Raw genomic sequence first — 21,600 nt, 5'->3', positions numbered from 1 at the left:
CTTCCTTTTGAAGGGCTTTACGCTCAGGGGTATTGGTGTTCCCGTACCAGACCGTGATGCAGCTGGTCAGCTCACTTTCCACCACACCTCTATGGAAATTTGCCAGGGTTTTTGATGTCATACCAGACCTCTGTAAACTCCTGACAGGCTTGGATTCAGTAGCAGGAAGAGGTTGGTGAGGATAATTTGATAGGAAAGTACCAGTAAAACAGAGAAACAGGTTCTCCTTCATTTTCTCTCTTTCCTGGCACCCATCCCTTCTGTTCTCTCTGTCCCTTCTCTCTTCCTCGTGAGGGTCGTGTATAAAGTGAATGCGCACAGCCTTTTTCTCAGGGTAGATCATTCTAGATAGTAGTTTTCAAACACCTCCCTAAACTCGCATTCCACTTTAAGTAATCCCTAATGCCATGTGATTAGTAAGGGATTGCTTAAAGTTGTATGTGGGTGGGAAGGTTGAGAATCACTGCTCTAGACCCAATTGTTACTGAAATATTTTGCTTGAGGAAAAATTCTCTTTGGCCCATTTCCTTTGGAGTTCTGAAATTGTGCACACGAGTCAATTAGGGATGATTAAAACAATGGTTTTCAAACCTTTTCTTTCCATTCACATACCACGTTAAGCAATCCCTCACTAATTATGGCATTAGGGATTGCTTAAGATGGAATGTGAGTTGTGGGTGGGGGGGGATCAATTCGAAAACCACTATTCTAGAACTAGTTTAGGACAGATTGAGGCATTTTCTTCAGAGGGTGTTGAGTGTGTGGAATGAGCTGTCAGAGGAAGTGGTAGAAGTGGGGACAATTGTAAAATTTGGAGAGGAAACATTTGGAGGGATCTGGGCCAAGCGCAGGCAATGGGTCGATCTCTGGTAGAAACTCAGTCGCCGTGGACAAGTTGGCTGAAGGGGCCGTTTCTGTGCTGCAACAAGATATAACAAATGCATATATGTGGCCAGTGGGCCGCTCCCTCCTTGCTGGAACGCAACTGGCCTTCCCTGCCATTCAACATCTCCGTGGCTGATCTGCCCAAGGCTTTGTCTCATCTTGTGCCATATGACATCTACTCTGCCACTGAGTTCACAGTCAATCTGATTGTAACCTCACTCTCCAGACTCCCAACTCACCACGATCACCTTTCACTTATGAAGGATCTCTTCCCCGACTTAAAAATATTTAAATATGCTCCGTTCATTGCGGTTGGTGTAGCGATTAGCAGCGATCGGGACTAGACCTGTGTTCGAATCCTGTGCTGTAAGGAGTTTGTATGTCCTCCCTGTGCCTGCTCTGGTTTCCTCCCACCCTTCAAAAACATACCAGGGTGTAGGTTAATGGGGTGTAAATTAGGCGGCACCGACTCATAGGACCAAAGTGGCCTGTTGCAGTGCTGTATGTCTAAATTTTTTTTAGACAAGTTATAAGGATTACAAACTGCTCAAAAGAAAATCTTATCTTCTCTCTCCCTGGTGGGTACCTTCCTATTTTTCAACAGGTGACCCTCCAGTTCTGCATTCCCCTGAAACAACCCACTCTGCATCCATCCTGTTTAGACCTGCCCTGATCCCTGGTTTAATCAAGGCCCCCCCCTTTGCCTTTCTAAACTTTAACTTTTCAGAATAAAAGCACTGAGCAATGTTAAATCTTTTGACGCCATCAGGTGAAATCATTCTTTTATTTTAGCATTAATATTTCATTCGATCCGCTGCGTAATTTCTTAGGTTGGTGCTTTCACTACAAAGGAGAGTGCAGGGCAGGCCTCAGTAGTTTCACTGGGATTTGCTGCCCTCTGTCTGTTTAACTTCAGTTCTGATGTATCTTTCCCACTGATACTGTGAAATTGATTTGTTTTTTGCATAAGGTGCCAGAGATGCATCAGAAAAATGTTTTACACATCACTACCTGCATTGGAGACTGTCAGTCACCTGGGGTTTTGCTGGAATTTATAGAACTGATTGTGAGATGGTACAGATTGTGAAAACTAGCACCTCAAGGTCAAGAACAATGTATTTCCAGTAGCCATCTGGTTCTTGAATTATTACATTAACTGTACTTATATACTATACCTTACCTACATTAACCATAAACTAGTATCACAAAAAGACCTGCCTGCACAATTGAAACAGCTTTTTTCCTTGCACTATGGTAACTGAGAATATTTATCTATCCCTCTTTTGTATTTCTTTTTAATTTAATGTACACGATAGTAAATACATTTTTAAAAACTATTTGACTGCTACAAGTAACAATGTCAATGTATCTGGTCATTATACAAAATACATGGCAACAATCATCATTAATGCAGTCACCCAGAAAGATTCAGGTAGATTACTTCATTTATTTCTTCTATGCTGATTCCTCTAGGATATGTTCACCTCACGAAACCACAACCTTTTCTGACCCCTGTAAATTAACTAACTGAAAATGACTAATTAATCCAGCTTGCTCCCCATCCAGGAGAGACAACCATGACCTAGCCCAAGGGACTGAAGATGACTCTGTTTCCAGGGCAACTTGGATTATGGAACGATTGACACCCTCACCAGTCTGACACACATCTCAAATTTCTCAGTATTTTATAAAAGTTTGCACGCTGTCCTCCTTGCCATTGATTTACTGAAGTATTTGCTAGATTTTTTTCTTTAAAACATTACACTTCCAAAATGTTGGGATAAACTTAAATGGGCCAAATAGTCTTCTTCCACATTGTAACTTTTCAGTGAGTCTGATGTAAACTCATGTTGATGGAAGTAACAATGGGTAAGAAATTGACTGCTCTATCATATCCAGCAACCAATGAGAATGCCTGGATATGAGAATGAGCATCAACATCAGGTCCACAGGCTGGAAAATAGTTTCTCCCCAGAGCCTGTGAGATTTATGATCAGCATCCTGTAACCAAGTTGAGCTGTGCACCATGGTCTGGTTGTAAATGTACAGTAAAAAGGATAATAAATGAACAATATACCATTGTATATTAGCCTTCCACCTTTACATCATATTCCGATTCCTAGAATGGAAGCTATCTAATGCTTACAGTCTGTGCCTTGATTTATTGTGGTACTGCAAGTCGCTCTTGATTCTGAAGATCAGTTTCTTCTTGTTAGTGTTTTTATCAACAATAACTGTGGCTACTGACCAAAAATCACAGCCAAGAGTGTTCTGCCACTTGAATAACATGACCTGCTGAGAGACCATGAACTTGATGAATGGCAATCTTGGGTCTACCTGAAACTTGTTGATCTTCCAGCATACTGAGATGTTGGTAAGAGAACTTTGCTGACTGGCACATTCCAGGCTGCAGGAGTATGTGCCAAGGGACGTAATGAGGCTTAAGGGCTTTGCAGGGAAAGACCATAGTTTGGTCCTTCCACTATGGGCATTGACGAGCTGAGACGGGGGGGGGTTGGAGGGAAGAGGAGAGAGAAGGTCCCTCAAACAGAGGCCTGAGGAGGGTGGGTGAGGGGGGTGGAAGTGGAAGAAACTACAAGGGGCCAAAGGTGGTAATGATGTTAGAGAATAAATGCAACAATGTACAGTGATGGAAATGTACAGATATGACACTGAGGGTGTGAAATATTCTGAACGGTTTACTTTTATGAAAAAAAAATTGAAAAAAGATCATTCTCAGATATTTTTATACCCACGTGAAGCTCTCAATTCCTCCATGTTAAGTTTCAAGCAGAGAAAGAGAAACTCATAACTGTATCTGGTCTGTTGGGGCATTGCCAGATCCTCCCTGTACAGCTCTGGAATCCACTTTATTAGCTTTATTTCATGTGCAAAATTGATTCTTGGTTCCAGATCTTCTCTGAAAGTATTAAACAAATGAGATTCCAAATGGCAATACACAATTGTGCTGGAGAAACTCAGCAGTCCCACAGCACCCATGAGAAGTAAAGGGTAATTAACAGTTCAGGCCTGGGTCCTTGGTCTGGTTATCAGGTTGTTAGTTTTTAATTTTCAACAAAGATGCATTCTTTTACTCAGCGATTATAAAATCACTGAAACAAAATTCTCAGTGTTCAATTGGGAAATACATAGCAGATGAAACATCTAAAACTTCGTTATAAGATCAAGATAATACTTCAACCATTTAGGAATGAGAACCTAGAAAATTTTCTACCTCTGAAGCTGTGGACCCAGATAGAAAAGAGATTGAATTAGAAGCACAAACCATGGAGACCAAGAAAAAAGGCCAGACAGGTTTGCAGATCATTCGCTTACTTTAATGTGATGCTCCCAGCCCTATTTTCTCTTGAATATTTGAGATATTTTACATTCCTTTCACCAACCCACAACCAATTGCAAAGAACAGTCATGAAACAACATGATTCAACATTTTACTGGAATATACAACACAAAGATGCAACTTTTGTTTTGTATTCACACACAAACAGGAGTCGATTCTCTTCAAGTTCTGATGCATGCTGAAAGAGAGCATCAGATTGGATCTTCTCTTCAGGATTGCCCAGACTTCAATGCACAAAAACAGACTTGGAAAAGTCCACAGAATTACTTGTAATAGCTCGTATAAAAACAAATTTGAATATAATACAACATTATCAAATACAATTAAAAAAAAAAACACTTTTTACATAACTCGGCATCTTTAAAAGCTGAACTCCAGGAAAGATCCTTTCATGGACGTTAAGTAAACGAGTCACAGCCCAGTTTCCTGCACAAAGTTAAATGTACCAGGTATGGCAATACATGTTCTCGTCGAATCTCCCAATTGTCCTTCCCGGTGATGTCATTCTGTCACTGGAGGCCGCAAAGGCTTTTCTCTGTACAATATGTGCAGGAATGGAGGGTTCTTGAGAAGTTCAATGGTTCGGCCACTCTGTCTCACATGCCCATTACTGTGCACAGACTTAAACAATTCTTTTGATTCTGTATAGTCCTCGGTGTCAGTTACTGAGGGGATCGATCAGTTGTATGCTCTTTACTACAGTAAGACTTTCAGCAAAACAAGCTCGGATTAACTGCAAATGTTTCAACACAAGGTGGTTCTTTACAAAGTCTGAGGAAACAAATCGCCCTTTCCCAATGAGTTTGTGGGTTGCACAGACTTGGACCAGCTCGACAGGGAAGAATTCCCAGTCTGGGCTAGCTGTTTTCAAGCCAAGTCACCACTGCGGACTGCCAGCCAGGGATCTCACTTGAATGCTGTTTAATGATCTCAGAGCTGGTTTTGTGTGTGACCGTGATATGGTTCGCGTGAAAAATGGCCATCGTAGTGCAAGGCTTGTGCTGTTCAAAAGGCATGGAGTGTGGTTGCACTCCAGTGAGATCGGCAGCTTAGGGGAGGAGGAAACAGGTTTCTCCCCTCCTGCCTTTCGAAGCTCATTTCCGTCATCTTCTCCCCCTCAGGGATGTGTTGGAAAGGAAACTGGAATCAGTTTCCATCGGTCTCCAACAATCAGTGCTTTATTTTTTTTTAAATAAAACAAAAATCACTACGATTTTCCACAATTAGGATGAAAGCACGATAACGGTTAAAACCCAGCTTCTTATTCAGTCAAGAGCTGAAAAATGACAAGCATTTTGTTATCATGGAACTCCAAGTTCAAAATAATTCATCAGCCAAAATCAAGGCCAGATACAACAGAAACAGGGTGTTTATACAGAGCACGATTAAGAACATTTTTAATGCTTCGATCCAAGGATATAACCAAATCATTAAAAATTTCAAGGATTTGGTTTACTCTACATTAACTTTCCCCTCCACCCACACTCACTTCTCAAAAGGGTGACCAAAGAATGAATAATCTACGGGGAAAAACCCACTAAAATGGTTTACAGATTACATTTAGAACCTCTGCTGCAGGTAGCAGTGGCAACAACTGTTGCATTGCTAATTGGTTTTAAAAAGAACCTGCACAAAAAAAAGTTAAATGCCCCCCAAAAAAATCAATTACCAAAGGATGAGAGTAGAGCTAGCAAAGTCAGACAGCCTTTCGATGGTATTCTGGGGGTGCCACTTCGTAGTCACTCGGACTGAAGAGACTTGAAGCGTTCTTCACCAAGTACCTGAAGGTGACATGGGGTTGAAATAATTGTGTTACAAACAGTAATTCGGTGACAGGATGGTTTGAGGCAACACACACCACCCACAATTTGCCTTCTCCACATTCTTTTCCTCAACCTCTCAGAGGAAACACCAAATTTTCAGTCTAGTCCAACTTCAGCCACTGAAGGAATAGGGGAGTGAGGCAAATTAGTTCCCAAATCAAGCTGGCAGTGTCAAATGCCATCCTTCTGAGCCATAATTTCAGCTAGAAGTTGATTAGACTGGGACTACACACACTGAAGTTTAAAAGGCAAAGGGACCTTAGGAGACCCAATAATTTGAAAGGAAATATTAAAATAGGGAGGTGGCTTCTACCAGCAGATGTGATTAGAAGTGGGGGATACAGGTTCAAGATTCAGGGGAGTATATTTAAGACAGAAATGAGGAGGAACTGCTTTGCCCAGAGATTAGTGAATCTGTGAAATTCTCTGCACAAGGTCACAGTAGAAACTCTCATCAAATACTTTTAAGACAGATAGATTTTTGCACCGTAGGGAAATTAAGAGCTTTGTTGAAAAGACAGGTAAGTGGAGGTGAGTCCACAGCCAGATCAGCCATGATGAATGATGGAGAAGGCTAGACGGCCCAGATGGCTGACTCCTGTTCCCATTTCTTATGTACATAACCATTCTATGAAAGTCTAATGAAGATTGCCCAAGCTCCCAGGATCTGGCTCAAACAGAGGGCCATGATGACCCAATCTCTTATGGACACTAGTGGACCTGCTGACTTCCTCCAGCATTTCAGTATTTTTGCTCGACTTCCTCCAGCATTTCAATATTTTTGCTATTCCTTTGGTTAACTGGTAACCCAAAGGCATATGTAACCTTTGGTTTTCAGGGGTAGAAATGCTGGAGGAACCTTTTGGGCCTGAGCCCTTCGTCAAGGCTCAGACCCAAAACAGCAGTTATATATCTTTACCTCTGATGGACCCTGCGAGCCCAGCAGAGTTTCTCCAGCATTTGTTTTGACTACAATCAGAGCATCTGCAGACTTCCATATTTCAACCAACAGATCGCATATTTCTACTTGCCTTTTTTTTAGGGTTAGGGTGACATTCAAACAGAGACGGCATGAGGCAGTTTTTGTTGCACTAACTTGCATCATGCCAACTGGCTATTCGAGGCCAGAGTGGACTCCAATTCAGCCTGCATTAATGTGCATCTACAACTTGGTGCTCCCAACACCCTCTCCCCACTCCAGAAAAGGCTGTGGAACTAGAGATGACAATAGAAAACCTCCATTTTTCACACGCTCATTGCCTATTTTGAGAATTCGCTGTTTTGGTTTCAACTTCCCAACAAATCTTGTTTTGCAGATGTATTCTGACTTGAGAATCAAGAGTGTGTACACTCCGTGATCAGGCAAAGGCACCTCAGCTCAGCTCAAGGGGTGAATGGCACCACATCCCCAGAGCATTCACCCATTGTCTCACACATCGTTAAGGGCATCCAGCATTGAGAAGTTCTACTTACTTCAGGAAATCATGCAAATAATTTAGCAGCAAAGCCAAGCTCTTCTCATCCAGAGGTGTGTAGGCAAGCATCGCCCCTATACGTACTGTGAGAGAGAAGCTGGACTTTAGAAGAAAGCAGTATTACAGTGTTCACACAATAGAAGGATGCTGAACAAACCAGTTGGCCCAGGCTGAACAAACCTCCTCCAATAAGGACCCCAGAACGTCTCCAATTCCTATTCTCAATTTTCTTTTCGCTAAATCCTTCTGTTGTTCTGGCAGATATTTCTACATTCTCAGCATTCTCTGCCTTAGTCCCTATTGGATTTGAAACTGACCAAATATTTACAGCCTCTTTAGATCTGGTCTCTTTTACAGATAGAAATGTCGTTGTCTCATCCATCCGATCAAATACTGACTTAATACAAAGAGAGATCAAGTCACCCTTCATTTTTCTAGAGTGAGCCCTATTTTAAGTTTCCTTCCTTGATGAACTCCCATCTTTAAACATCAAAACTCTGACAGTCGTGCCAGAAGATAGTTTCTCACTTACACATGCAACTTTTTTTTCCCCCTTACAAGATCAGGCCCAGACCCCATCTTGACTTTTTTAAAAAATTAAAACGATGGTATATGCCTTCAGGAACCAATAACTGTATAAAAAGAGTAAATCAGTCTTTAGACCATTTGTGTCAAGTGGCTCACTGCTCTGTGCTGTTCAAAGTGGGTAGTCTTTGTTTACCTCATGATTTCAAAATGACTGCTTGCAAGTAAACAATTCATTCAATTGCTTTTTTTTAAAAAAAAGAAACATACAATTTTCTTCAGGGTATTTAAACATTTTAGTGAGTTTGTCTATTAGTGCTTTCAGAATATTACACAGCATAGTTGTATTTATTTGGGTTGCACTGGGTAAAAAGGAAAGGCCATACACTTATTAATTGTTCGAAGTCAATAGCCCTATTGCATGCAGTTAACAAGGACTCAACATAGTTTAAAAAGGTTCAAATAGCTCCAGTCATTACTGAACTAGCATGACCAAAGCCAGAGAGTGGATGGCTATGTAAGTGAAGGAGGACATGTGTGTCGTGTACTGGAACTGTACAGTAGGGGTGCTCCATATGTTTTCATGTTTGCTCATATATTGGTGGGTGGGATGACGTGTCCATCCTTAAAAATTATCAAGATGGTGATGAACTTTGGCAGTACACCAACCCCACAATGCCTCCTAACAGGTGGATCGGGGAAGATAAACCAGCAAGAGACCTTTAATTATTCTTGTTCTTCTAGACAGTGATTGCATGTGTAAGATGCCTAAGCCAACTTTGTGAGTTGCAGATAGACAGCACCATCAGAATCAAGACAGCAATCTGAGACTGCACCATACAATTCCCCATGATCTCACACTTGTGCCATTCTGCTCATGGCTCAGCCAATTCACGACTTCTTTAAAAAATAGATTAAGCATTAAGGCACTCATTCTCCAGCCCCTTGCCCTTCTCCCATAAAGAGGGACAGGAGAGCGAGTTACCCAGATGCTAATTTATTTTTAAAAAAAGCCCTTCACCATTCAGCTTCAAGGAATTCTGATTGATTCCTATCAGCGTAAATTTGTGGAATATGGAGTATTCATTGGACCAATTTCTTTTTCTCTACAGAAATAAAAAGATTGCATATATATTACAGCCCAGATCCTTGATGTACTGTCAATCGAGAAAGTCATCGTCACAAGGCTTTGCAATGAAATGTAACTCAGGATGATCCTTAATCTTTCATTTGGGTCAAATGTACCAATGGTAGATAAATGACTTGTTTCACAAAGGGTCAACCCCAACACTTCTTTTGGTGCCACGGGGCATCTTTCATGGATGTACTCACTTACTGGTGCCAGGCATCAGCCTTCCGCTCACCTGCCCAATCACATACAATGCCACAAGAATAAAAGGATACCTTTTGTTCAAGAGCAGGAGATTCTCCCCGTGAATGCCACTAGGAATGGTTACAAAGCCAAGTTGGCTGTTATACTCACAATGACAACACTTCAAAAATACTGGAGGGAATGAGGTCTCTCATCAAATGGGCCATAATAATTAATGCAAGGTGTTTCTCAGAAACTCATTCCTTGGATTGTGATAGGCTATGCTTAGAATCCAAATAGTTGTTGCTTGTTTTCAAACGAGAAGTGCCAAACAGGGATGAAAGCAGTTGCAACTACCCCCAACACAGGCACCATCTACCACTGAATGGAAGAGAGAAGCAGTGCAGACTCTTTGTTGAGCATTGCCAATTCAGGAAGTTAAATGGACTTGCCAAACAGCCGAAGGAGATGTGGTGCTCCATAAATCTGAGCCATTGATGCATCTGGATGGTCAGCCAGGATCTCTGCATATTGTGGCCGCTCAAATTTGTACAGCAGCTGGGTTCCCAACATCACATTGAAGTATTCCTTTATTCCCGCAACTACTTCATTAACCGCATATTCTCTAAAAAAAAATTTAAAAACAGAACTGAGCAACTCCGTTAAAATCTGTTTATGTCAGAGAAAGCAACCAAACCCCATTAACACATGGAAATGACATTTTCCCTCATTTCTAGAATCAGGCATAATTTTTGAATCTTGGCCTTCCATTTCATGCAGAGGCTTGTTCTCAATGTTCCTGAACCTTGGCATTCATTATCCCACAGGGAACTGTGGAGGTGGCGTATTTAAATACATTCAAGATGGACATTAACAAATAGTCAAACTAAAAGGGAGCAAAGGGATACACAAACGTAGCATTGAGGCCAAGAGTGAATTAGCTACGATCTTACTGAAAGATGGGGCAAATTGGCTGAATCTTTTTCTGATGACAAAACCAACCCAATAGAGGACCTGATGATTAGCCAAAAATTCTGAAATAAGAATTTATCAGAACATTACAGGAAAATTAATCCAGCTGTGGCTTGTATCAAGGAAAAAAGTTGAAATTTGACACAATTTCAGAGTTCAGTAAAGGATGGATAAAGCATTGAAATAGCAAGATCAGATAAGGAAAGTAGGACCACAAGACTGAATCAGAACAAGAGGGATGGAATTTAAGAGAAGGGAGGTTGTGCTGCAACTGTACAAGGTACTGGTGAGGCCGCATCTGGAGTACCGTGTACAGTTCTGGTCTCCTTACTTGAAGGAAGTACTGGCTTTGGAGGCAGTGCAGAGGAGGTTAACCAGGTTGATTCCAAAGATGAGGGGACTAGCCTATGAGATAAGTGTTGTCTGGGTTTGTACTTGCTGGAATTTAGAAGAATGAGAGGGGATTTTATAAAAAACAAAATTAGGGACATAACCTCGAGCGTTGTAGATTTATAACGGAGATGAGGAGGAACTGCTTTTCCCAGAGGGAGGGGAATCTGTGCAATTCACTGCCCATTGAAGCAGTGGAGGCGACTTCAGTAAATTTATTCAAGACAAGGTTGGATAGATTTTTACATAGGAGGGAAATTAAAGGATGAGGAAAAGGCAGGTAGGTGGAGATGAGCCTATCATCAGGGCAGCCATTAAATAGCAGAGCAGGCTTGATGAGCTGGATGGCTGATTTCTGCTCCTATTTTTTTATGTTTTTATGAACTAGATTGAAAAATATAGAAATGGCAGAGAAAAAAAAATCAGCATTTTAAAAATCAGGCTTCAGAAATCCCATGTCCCCTTGAACAATCGCAAGTGATCTTTACAGAATTCTTAATTGTTTGATGGGGTAGTTGGGAGAGCTCTGGTATCTAGAATAGCTAGGCACTCACAAAGGACAGGAACTTTCTTCACCTAGAGGGAACTTTATATATTCCATACCCCAGAGCAGTGTAGCGATCATTGCTGTATACATTGTTTGCTGAGAGAAAAATTAATGTTAGGATCAATGGGCAGGTTGTTATTACTGCAAATCAACTAGGAAATATCAGCCACATTCATTTTAATGAATTATTCTTGCTTGCATTGTGTGACATTACAGAATCACTATTGTTGTCTGATATTTTAGCACTGATCAAAGCTCATTAACATGTTATAATTTTCTAAAAAGAAAAAGTGTATATCATGGCTAATGTGATTTATGGTGTGAAAAATAAAAAAATTTAAAAAAAAACATGTTATAATTTTCTCACTCCATTAATGCTTCCTGCCCTTCTAAGAATGATCAAGTTTTTTTAAATTTCACATCTAAAGGTAACCATCTGATATTTTCGGTTTTCAAGCAAAACCATTCATCTGAGCTGTTGAAATGTGAAACAGATTCACAAAATGGTTACTGATCATCAACTCAATAGGTTTGACACTTCACATTACCTTGTGGTATCACAAGACATTTTCAATCTTTAAGAATAATATCATTATCCAGCAAGTGAAACCAAGCAAAAGGGAACTCCAAAGAATAAAAATTCCCAAGAACGATCAAGTAATGCTTTTAAGGTTCTCAGCAAAAGATCCCAGTGAAATGTCCAGTGGTCAGTTCACTGCTTATGTATTATGTGTGTTGTGTCTGGTTGTGTGTCTGCATGTTTTGCACAGAGGACTGGAGAACACTGTTTCGTCAGGTTGTACTGGTACAATCAGATGACAATAAACTTGACTTGCATTTTAAGTTATACAAAACTGAACAAAATCACTCACTTGTTATTGTCAGTGTTCCCACGTGACTTTTTGTAGTTGGCATACTCTTCCAGAACAGTGTCTACATTCTTTTTAGCAGGCAAGTGAAACAGCTTGAGAGAGGAATGATTACTGGTTAGGAAGTGTAGCCATACTGCAAATACACACAAGGTGATCAATTTGAATCAACAACACTCATTCTCCATTACTACACACAATAAACCATCAACTTTACTTAACATGTCCAATTTACAATCCCAATCATATACAAAACTGTGGTTCACCGACCACGTTTTATTTATCCAGACACAGCTACAATTATTGTCAGTGCAAAAAAAACATCCAATTACCATTTTCAAAAAACAATATTCTTGAATAAAATTAAATAATATTGTCGGCCGTCCCCAGGTTCTGAGGAGCTGTCTGCAATCCAATATTTCTATGACAGAAACAAATTCCCTTAATGGTCGTTAACATGAACATTTTTTTTCCCCCATGTAGTTACAGAATATTCTCTATCCAGTGGCTAGTTTGATAGCCTTGGAGCATCAATGTATGTCACATTGGTTGATAAGGTACTTTACAAATACCAGTAAGAGATTTGCCTTGGCATTTCTTAAGCAGATTTCCACTGTGAACTGGCAGCTGGATTCTTAAAGACAATGCATCTATTTGATTTTTGTGTGTGGGGGTTTACATGTAATGGTTGTCTTTTGAATTAACTCTTGCTACTCTAATACACAACCCCAGAAGCTAATGTTCCTGCCTCGCAATATGCTTTAAGTATTTATGGGAGAATTTGCATAAAGTGGCCACATGTACCCTTGAGTTAGCACAACAGCATGTGTCCACTGGTCAGTGTTCAAAATGGCAGAAATTAAACCCATGAAACGGCAAGGCCACAAAGCCAAGAATAAAGGAAGCCGAGTTCAACAATGTCAATGCAAGGTGCCTAAGCAAGAACACTCCCAGCTCATCATGCTTCATAACCTGAGCAAAATCGATGACAAGCAAGTGGAAAAAGCACATTACAAGAATACAAGGAGCAGGATTAAACCATTCAGCCCCACGTATCAAGTATGCATGATAAAGTAACTCATCAATTTTTGGACACCATAACAATATGTCTCCACACTCTAGTATCCAAAATAAATCTCCTGGTGTTAGGTTTACTCATGAAATATACAGTAAAAGTCCAAAAATCCAGACTGCTCAGGGAATGTGTTGGTCCCGATTTTCTGAATTGTCAGGCAGTACTTTTAAAATTTAAATTTAAAGAGAATAAAGAGATGAACAGGTCAATTTTGATAATATTTCATTAATGACACATGTTTCATTAATAAACCCCATCCAAAAAAAACCCAAATAAATATTTAGTTGTCCATTTCCATGACTTGGGTGCATCTGTGGCAGTTACGCATACATGGACACACAGACAGAAACCTGCTAAATTTTAAAAGTTTGAGGTATTTCAAGTTCAGATTTTTGGGTGGAATTAATTTTTGAACTTTTACTGTACAAGGAGATAAGAAACAGACCCAGTGACTCCATGACTGCTTTTGCTTCTCTCAAGGTTCTTTCCACCATTCTTCATTTTGCTTAACGGATAAATTCTTATTTCTTTTCTCCTCTTCAACTGTTCATCTTTCTATTAAAAGCATCTTTAGTTCCTATCAACCACTCCCTTCTTCCTCAACCATTTTGGCAAATGTTAGTGCCTACCTGCTTTTGACGAGTGATCAGGTCCCAATCATCCACGAGCCATGGTTTCAACTCTTCTGGTATTTTAACCTTTACTTCAACCCTGTTCATGAATGTCTCCTCCTGCAGAAGTCAAGGTATGGCCACATCAATTATATGGATTCCTGTTGTCTACACTGCACTTTCAAAATTCACATCCAAAGCAGCATGCATTAAGTTGGATCTCTACAAATTATCATTGTTCATTACAATTATTGTATCAAATTTCCCAGTTATACCCTATAAAGCCTTTATTAATCAAGGAATCAAGCAGCAATTGGGAAATCCAAGATATGCTGCAACAATGAAGATTTGGTTAGACTCCATCGTGCATTAATTCAGTTATGTGAATTAGCAACTTAGGAAAGTTGTAGTAGAATGCATGAACCTTTACCAAAAATCATATAGGAAATGAAATTATGAGCCCTTTACTGCACAGATAATTTCATTTTCCTGCATAAACAGTGCCTAATATTCAGGGGTGATCAGGAAGCATATTTGAGTCTGAGTGTTTACTGTCATAGGCACAAGTACAATGTATATATGCACCAAGTTTAGATGTTTTTAAAAGGTGTTGGTGGAAATCTAAAACTCTCTTCTGAAGAGAGAATCGGGAATCTTCTGAAAATTTTCAAAATTTAGGGAACTGAAATTTAGACTCCCAGAGGTTTGGTAATTTATTGGCTGGTCCCAGAAGTGGCCATGAATTTACTGCCAGCCTGGGAGCTGGGAAATTTAAAAAACAATAAATATATCTGAAGTTTATCTTTCCAAAAAAAAAACATCTGGTGGACTGCTGACATCCTTTTCTGGTCAGACTGATACACGATTTCAGACCTACAGCAATGCTTCTGATGAAGTCCAGCAGGCGTCTCTGCTCCAGGGCTACGGGATTAACAATAAATACTCACTTGGCCAGTGATACCCACATACCATTAATAACATTTTGCTCACCCAAGCACCCTTCCAAAAGCTACCAGCAGCTCATGAGCACATCTGCAGAATATAAACACCACCCCCAAACAGACACCCCATCCAGGTTTGGTCGCCAGATGTGGAGGACACTGCATCCTTAAGCAGATTCTCTTAATTTAATATTATGAAGTCCACAACTAAAAAAAAACCTGATGATTCAGTTGTAATAGATTAATGAAAAATTAATAAGATGAGTTAGTGTTCCTAAGAGAAAAGCAACCATCAAACTCCAATTTTATTTTAATTTGGAGCTAGAGCAGTGAACAATTAACCTACTAACCTTTGGAGTAGCTGGGATGAAACTGCAGCACCCAGAGGAAACCCATGTGGACAAGAGGAGAACATATGAACTCCATTATTTCTTCCACTTTGGTTGACTGTTACACTTCAACAGGGCATTGCGCCTTAGGCACCAGCCACCCATTCCACAGTGATCATGAACCATCCTGGGCTAGATGCTCTGGCCAACAACGAGGCAAGGGAGAAATCATGCCCTGTCTTTCTCTTGCTATAATCCAAGATCCAAAGTTGTAAACTTGTTTCCAACTGCTTTGGGTAGTGGTCAGGAACTAGAACCATCTCATGAAACAAAACTGAAGCCAGAATGTTTCATTCTACACGGTTGATTTAATTAAAAAATTGATAGATACAGTAAGGCAACAGGCCCTTCCAGTCCACAATCCAGCACTACACAAAAATGCTAATGAACCTACTAACCCTGTGCGTCTTTGGAGCACCCGGAGGAAACCCACACAGATCTCAGGGGAAATGTACAAACTCCTTACAGACAACTGGAGATTAGAACCCAGGTTGCTGGTGCTGGAATAGCATTGAGCTTTACCTCTGCCAAACTGTGGCTCATGAGCCAGATTGCATAACATGTGTGGCTCACAGAAATGTGTTGTCTGAGACAGGAATCATACGAGCTCGTGCTCAAAGAGGTTGTTTTAGTGGGAATGACTTGCAATAGACAATGGTCCTTCCTCCGTGTATCTTCTGGTGTCCAGGAAGGAGTGCAGAGGCTTGGCTAGGGAGGCGTCGTGAAAATCTCAACAGCCTCGGGACGAAGGTTCAGTGTGCACAGGGTACCAAGACTCTGAAGCCAGTTGGCCCAATCTGCAGTCAGCCACCCAGAGAGAGGCAGAGAACCGGTGAAGTCAGAGGAGATACCAGCACTCCCAAAGCCGCCTCAGGACACTCCAAATCCCTGCACGGACGAGGGGAACCCAGGATGGTCACAGCCCAGCTGCAATGACAAGGGAATTGGCAATGGATAGATGAAGTCCTACAGAGGAGAAAAGTGAGCCTTGCACACCAGAATTGGGTTCTCCTTGCTTGGGCCGGGCCACACCATCGCAGGGCTCGCCAATGTGGTTGTGCATTAGGATAAAGCTGAGGGCCTTCTGCAGGGAGCGGCCAGAGGTCAGAAAGCCAGGGATGAGCCAGGAAAGTTCCCATGAGGCATGGCCTGCCCAGAGGTAGGGTGCCTATTCAAAGCAGGCACTCTGGCAGTGGAGGTGGGGGAAGAAAGATGACAGAGACAGAGTGGAGAGGCTGGATGGTGTCCCCAATGAGGTCGTCATCCAAGCACCAAGCCAAGATAGAGCTGGACCTGGCAGCAGCAGTGAAGGTCCTGTCAGTGGCAATGGGCAAATCCTGGCTCCACCACCTGGAGAGTCAGCACCAGACAGCGCAGAGGTTAGACCGCTCCGCATCTCAACAGCTGCTCCCCCATCCCACTGGTGACTGGGAAGAGGGGAATGAAGGGTGGGGCAGGAGCAGCAAAGCTGTGGGTCCCCTGGCCTCGCTCTGCTGCAGGAGGCAGCTTTGCATGTGGTCGCTTCCTGGACCGTGTGCTCAGCTGTGGATGCTGCAATGGTGCAGGCATCTGCAGACACCAGTGGTAGCAACATTACCGAAGAGAGAATACATCAGAAACAAGAGTCATCAACCATCCGGCACGTTGAGCCTGCTCTCACATTCAGTGAGATCACAGCTGATCTGGCCATGGACCCAGCTCCATCTTTCCCCCAAAACCCTTAATTATCCAACGATACAGTTGCAGTTTAAAAACAACATACGTGGATAAATATTATATACATGTATTTCTTCATATTTATACATGTTGCAACAAATTATGCAAGAGTAAAAATATGTATGTAATATTGTATCATGTCTTGCAGCTCTCAAACGTGAAATTTATCATATGTGGTTCTTACGTTAAGCAAGTTTGACCACCCCTGTTCTATGCTAACCGTGTGGCATCTTGGTTTATTAGGAAGCTGATAACACAGCTCTCCTAGGGAGGGAACAAAGGCTAATTAACTACAGAAGTAACCAACATTAAAATGTAACATCTTGAATGTATGTGTGCAAGTATCCAGTTTTCATATGTATAAACTTCTGCTATTTAATGCATGTACAGCAATATCTCAACACGCCCGATCGAGTAACGTTCAATCGCAGATATGTCTGAGGTTACCATAAGGGCTTAATAAAAAAATGTTAATTTACACCGGGACCAATGTTGGCGGGCATTAGGGGACTTTAAGTCACGCATTCAACATGTGAGCTCAAGAGCCAAAGCGATTGTGCTGCCAGCCGTACAATAGTACACACTCAATTTGAAATCTATATGAATGTACTTTTAATTGTTATTGTGTTATTAAATTAATGTGTACCCTATTCACTTTGAAAAAAGCACACTCTCTTGCATAATTATCTGAAAAAAATTGTGTGCCACGGTAGGTTACGTTGCACAGTATATTTCACCTATAATGATTGACTTATGCCCAAATCGATTTGGATCCCCACTTCCAGAACATAAACCGGACGCAAGTCAATGGATGGCTGTATCCCGTAACGGTTAGGCATCAGCATATCTAAGTAATAGTGCAGTAGCAAGTTCAGGATTTTGAGATCAAATACTAGTTAGAGATTAAGTTTCTACCAGTTTACATCCTGGTGCTGCTATTGGATATTAAGCACACATTCAAACAAACTACATACACTTTCCATTGTGGGGTCCACTCTTGCCCTTTTCTTCCTGGGAGGTTGTGGAGTTTCACTGGTGCCACTTCCATCACCAGCTGTGGGGGCTAAAAAAGCCAAAAACAAAGACGTTACTGCTGCAATTATCAAGAGAACCAGGATACCCTCAGGAGATTACTGCTATATAACCACACCATTTCCAGGCAGGACTGTCAAAGATTTCAGCCAAAATATCATTTGTACAATTCCCCGGTGAACAACTGGAGTACTAAAGCTGCATCGAAAAATGGTTAAATTCATCAAGAAGTGGTGCTCATCAGAATGTGCAATTTCCAAAGAGGGTATCTTCAGTCAATCCTGAATGCCCCTATCAATTTGACCAGTTTCAAGATCATTTGAAGACAGGAATTCTGTAAATCCTCCAAAATCAAAATCTTCTTTGAAAGCTGCTCATCTACAGTGGCCATTCAGTTTCTGTCTGTTGGCTCAAGTCATCTTGCTTCGTCCCTCAGCACCCCATTTATCACAATCAACAAGGTCCTGGGCCTTACACACAGGTCTAACCCCCTTTCACTATCTGGTAGCCCTCGAGATCCCAACAGTCAAGGGAAAAATGCCCCTCCCGGTTCTTCTTCTGCACCAGTTCATAATCTGAGCTGTATAAACTGATCCATTTTCCAAAGAGAATGGGTTTTTTTTCCCCTATCAACTATCATATCTTGAAAGCTGAAATTACAGGTCACTGGCTCTTCTGAAAGCTTACAGAGAAATTAATCATTTCAATCTTTTCCCTGTACACCATTAATAACAATCCCCACCCCCCCAAAAAAAAAATCAGTAAAGCAGCTGTGCTTGCAATAATCAAATCAAACTAGTTTTAACATTAGAATCTGTGGCAGGTTTACATTTGACTACTATATCCCAGCAATATACAATTTTTTTTTTTTTTCACACTATAAACCACATTGATCAAGATACATACATTTTCCTTTTCAAATATATAGTGTCATTTTCTCCCCCCACCCCTCCCTCTTCCCATCCCACCCTCCCTACCTCCCCTCCCATTCATTTAAAGTTCAGAATCTAAGATACATTAAACCCGTCAAACAATGTCGTCACTCAATAAAAATAAACAAGAAATTCCACTGAGTCAATTCTTTTCATTCCCTTCTCCTTCTGTCATTTTAGGTGGTAGATGTCCCCGGTAGGGTTTCTCTATTGTGTTTCATGTATGGCTCCCATATTTGTTCAAATATTGTAATATTATTTCTTAAATTATATGTTATTTTTTCTAATGGAATACATTTAGCATTATAGCATTTCAAGAATATCAAATGTCTTAACATCTGAGAAAATGCACGACTGTATATTTCTGTTAAAATGTAGATAATGAAATATTTTGTACACCCATTTCCACAACCATAGCAGTGTTATAGCTATATTAATCAATTATTTCAGTTTTATTAGTGTCATACTATAATGTGGATTGTCAAGGGTCATGTGGCCTCTCTGACTGGGACCTGTTGGGAATGTGGATTGAGGATAATGTGACCTCTGTGCCTTGAATCTGTTGGGGGTGTGGATTGAGGATAATGTGACCTCTGTGCCTAGAACCTGATGGGAGTGTGGATTGAGGATAATGTGACCTCTGTGCCTAGAACCTGGTGGGAGTGTGGATTGAGGATAATGTAACTGTGTCTAGAACCTGGTGGGAATGTGGATTGAGGATAATGTGACCTCTGTGTCTAAAACCTGGTGGGAGTGTGGATTGAGGATAATGTGACCTCTGTGCCTTGAACCTGGTGGGAATGTGGATTGAGGCTAATGTGACCTCTGTGTCTAGAACCTGGTTGGAATGTGGATTGAGGATAATGTGGCCTCTGTGCCTAGAACCTGGTGGGAATGTGGATTGAGGATAATGTGACCTCTGTGCCTAGAACCTGGTGGGAATGTGGATTGCGGAGAGTCAAATTGATAACTGTTTCCAAAGGGATGCTGGTCAACATATCATTCCCAACAAAACACTGAGTAGTGGATCCTGTACCAGTCCAGTGTCAAGAACCCCAATCTCACCTTCGGTTTACAACCAGTCCCTTTATTTTTCTAAATATGTCTTGTGATTTACCTCATGACTTTGCATACAATTTATGCACAAGAAACAATGCGGCAATTATAATTTATTTAAGACCTCAAACATTGCCATGGGTAAAAAAAAACGATCCTATTCAAAATAGTTCCACATGGTCAATAACATCCACACAGAAGCTGGTCAGGATCTTTTGAACATCTTGCAGGTAAATATGACAACAAATCTCTTTTTTTTTTAAAAAAAAAGCTCTTTACAGATTAGAAATTTCTTAAATGCCACATTACTAGATTTTCCAATTATATATCCACCAGTTGATAATATTTTTCAATTGAATCCCTCTCAGAAAGGGTTAATTGGAATTATATATGATAGATTATAGAATTATAACCAGTACTTCATAGATTAAAAAGGCTTGGGAACTAAAATTTACAAGACCATCATCTTGAGGATCTATGGGACAACATTTTTAAACTGATAAATACCTCTTCTATGTGCCCGACATTCATTAGTCCAATTCAAAGTGGTGTATCATGTTCACATGTCCAAAGATAAATTGGCTATTGTTTTTTCTCCTAATATTAACCCTGTTTGTGACAGATGCAAATTTGAAATTGCTAAATTGACATACATGTTTTGGTCTTGTTCTTCTTTAGAAAACTATTAGAAATACATTTTTAATATCTTTTCAACTCTACTCCAGGTGGATCTATGACCCAATCCAATAACTGCTCTTTTCAGGGATATTGACCCAGACATAAGGAGTTTTTCTATACCCACACAACAGGTTGTGGCCTTCTTTACATTTTTTTTTATACCTTATTTAAGATTCTCTCCATACATGCAGTGATCAGAATTAATATAGTAATACACATTCGAAAAGAAACAAATCAAAAGTTACATACATGATTGTGTTCACCCCTACCTTCAAATAGTTAATATAAAAGAAATTATAGCTATATAAACATAGAAGAAAAAGAAAATGTTCAAGACTGCACAGAGAGATGTCGTCTAACACACATATATAGAAGCTCTTCAAAACAATTCAGAGAATCTCACAGATCTAGAGGCATAAAGTGGACATTATTACAAATTTAAACCTAATAATTGGGTGTATGGGCACCAAATATGCAAAAGGAGCATATTTATTTCTCATACTATATGCAATTTTTTCCAAAGGAATACAACTTTGAATTTCTCCATACCATCTTGGCACCTTCTCTACATTGCTGGGCAGAAGTCGTATTCTATTCAAATGGAAAGACTCTCGACCTCCAACAGTGTTTCACTGGTTTTCTCATGTCTTGTTTAAGTTTAGAAAATAATTAGATATCGTATTTGATTCATCGGTGAAATTTAAAGATACACAGTGACCTTTTATGTCTTATTTTCATATGATGTAAATGTTTCTAATGTGATTAGAGGTACTCTCTTCCAGATGAGATACAATTTTACCTTTTTTTTTGATTTACAGTAGGAACTAAAAACTACAAAATATATGTAACCCTCAGGATAAGCTGCTCCGCTGTTTTTTGTTCTTTTTTTAATCATTAAAGTTAGGTGGGTTGTTTTTTTTTCACACAATACTTTTTTTTTATTTTCACCCATGCAGAGGGGGAATAGAGAGTCTATACTGTTTGAAGTTTTACATTAATATGTACCCATGT

The 21,600-nt window shown here is 40.3% G+C and overlaps 1 protein-coding gene across 2 annotated transcripts in view; it reads right to left on the bottom strand.

The window, feature by feature from the left end:
* Nucleotides 1-4,320: 4,320 nt before the first annotated feature.
* The window catches only part of morf4l1 (mortality factor 4 like 1), a 29,316-nt gene continuing 12,036 nt past the window's right edge, over nucleotides 4,321-21,600 (bottom strand). Inside the window, exons 5-11 of one of the 2 annotated variants that reach the window (XM_069910182.1) lie at nucleotides 17,866-17,954; nucleotides 13,864-13,965; nucleotides 12,163-12,254; nucleotides 9,834-10,006; nucleotides 7,543-7,627; nucleotides 5,916-6,027; nucleotides 4,321-5,522 (exon numbers count right to left, since the gene is read on the bottom strand). In XM_069910182.1, the coding sequence (XP_069766283.1) occupies nucleotides 5,943-6,027; nucleotides 7,543-7,627; nucleotides 9,834-10,006; nucleotides 12,163-12,254; nucleotides 13,864-13,965; nucleotides 17,866-17,954 (626 nt within the window). In that variant the 3' untranslated portion in view covers nucleotides 4,321-5,522; nucleotides 5,916-5,942. Of the gene's footprint in view, nucleotides 6,028-7,542; nucleotides 7,628-9,833; nucleotides 10,007-12,162; nucleotides 12,255-13,863; nucleotides 13,966-17,865; nucleotides 17,955-21,600 lie in introns of both variants that reach the window. The other variant, XM_069910183.1, reaches the window with a different exon arrangement.

The sequence above is a fragment of the Narcine bancroftii genome, chromosome 14 (assembly GCF_036971445.1).
Source record: "Narcine bancroftii isolate sNarBan1 chromosome 14, sNarBan1.hap1, whole genome shotgun sequence".
NCBI classification, from domain to species: Eukaryota; Metazoa; Chordata; class Chondrichthyes; order Torpediniformes; family Narcinidae; genus Narcine; species Narcine bancroftii.
Note: the sequence above shows the minus strand (reverse complement) of the source record. Positions and strands in the feature narration are given on the sequence as shown.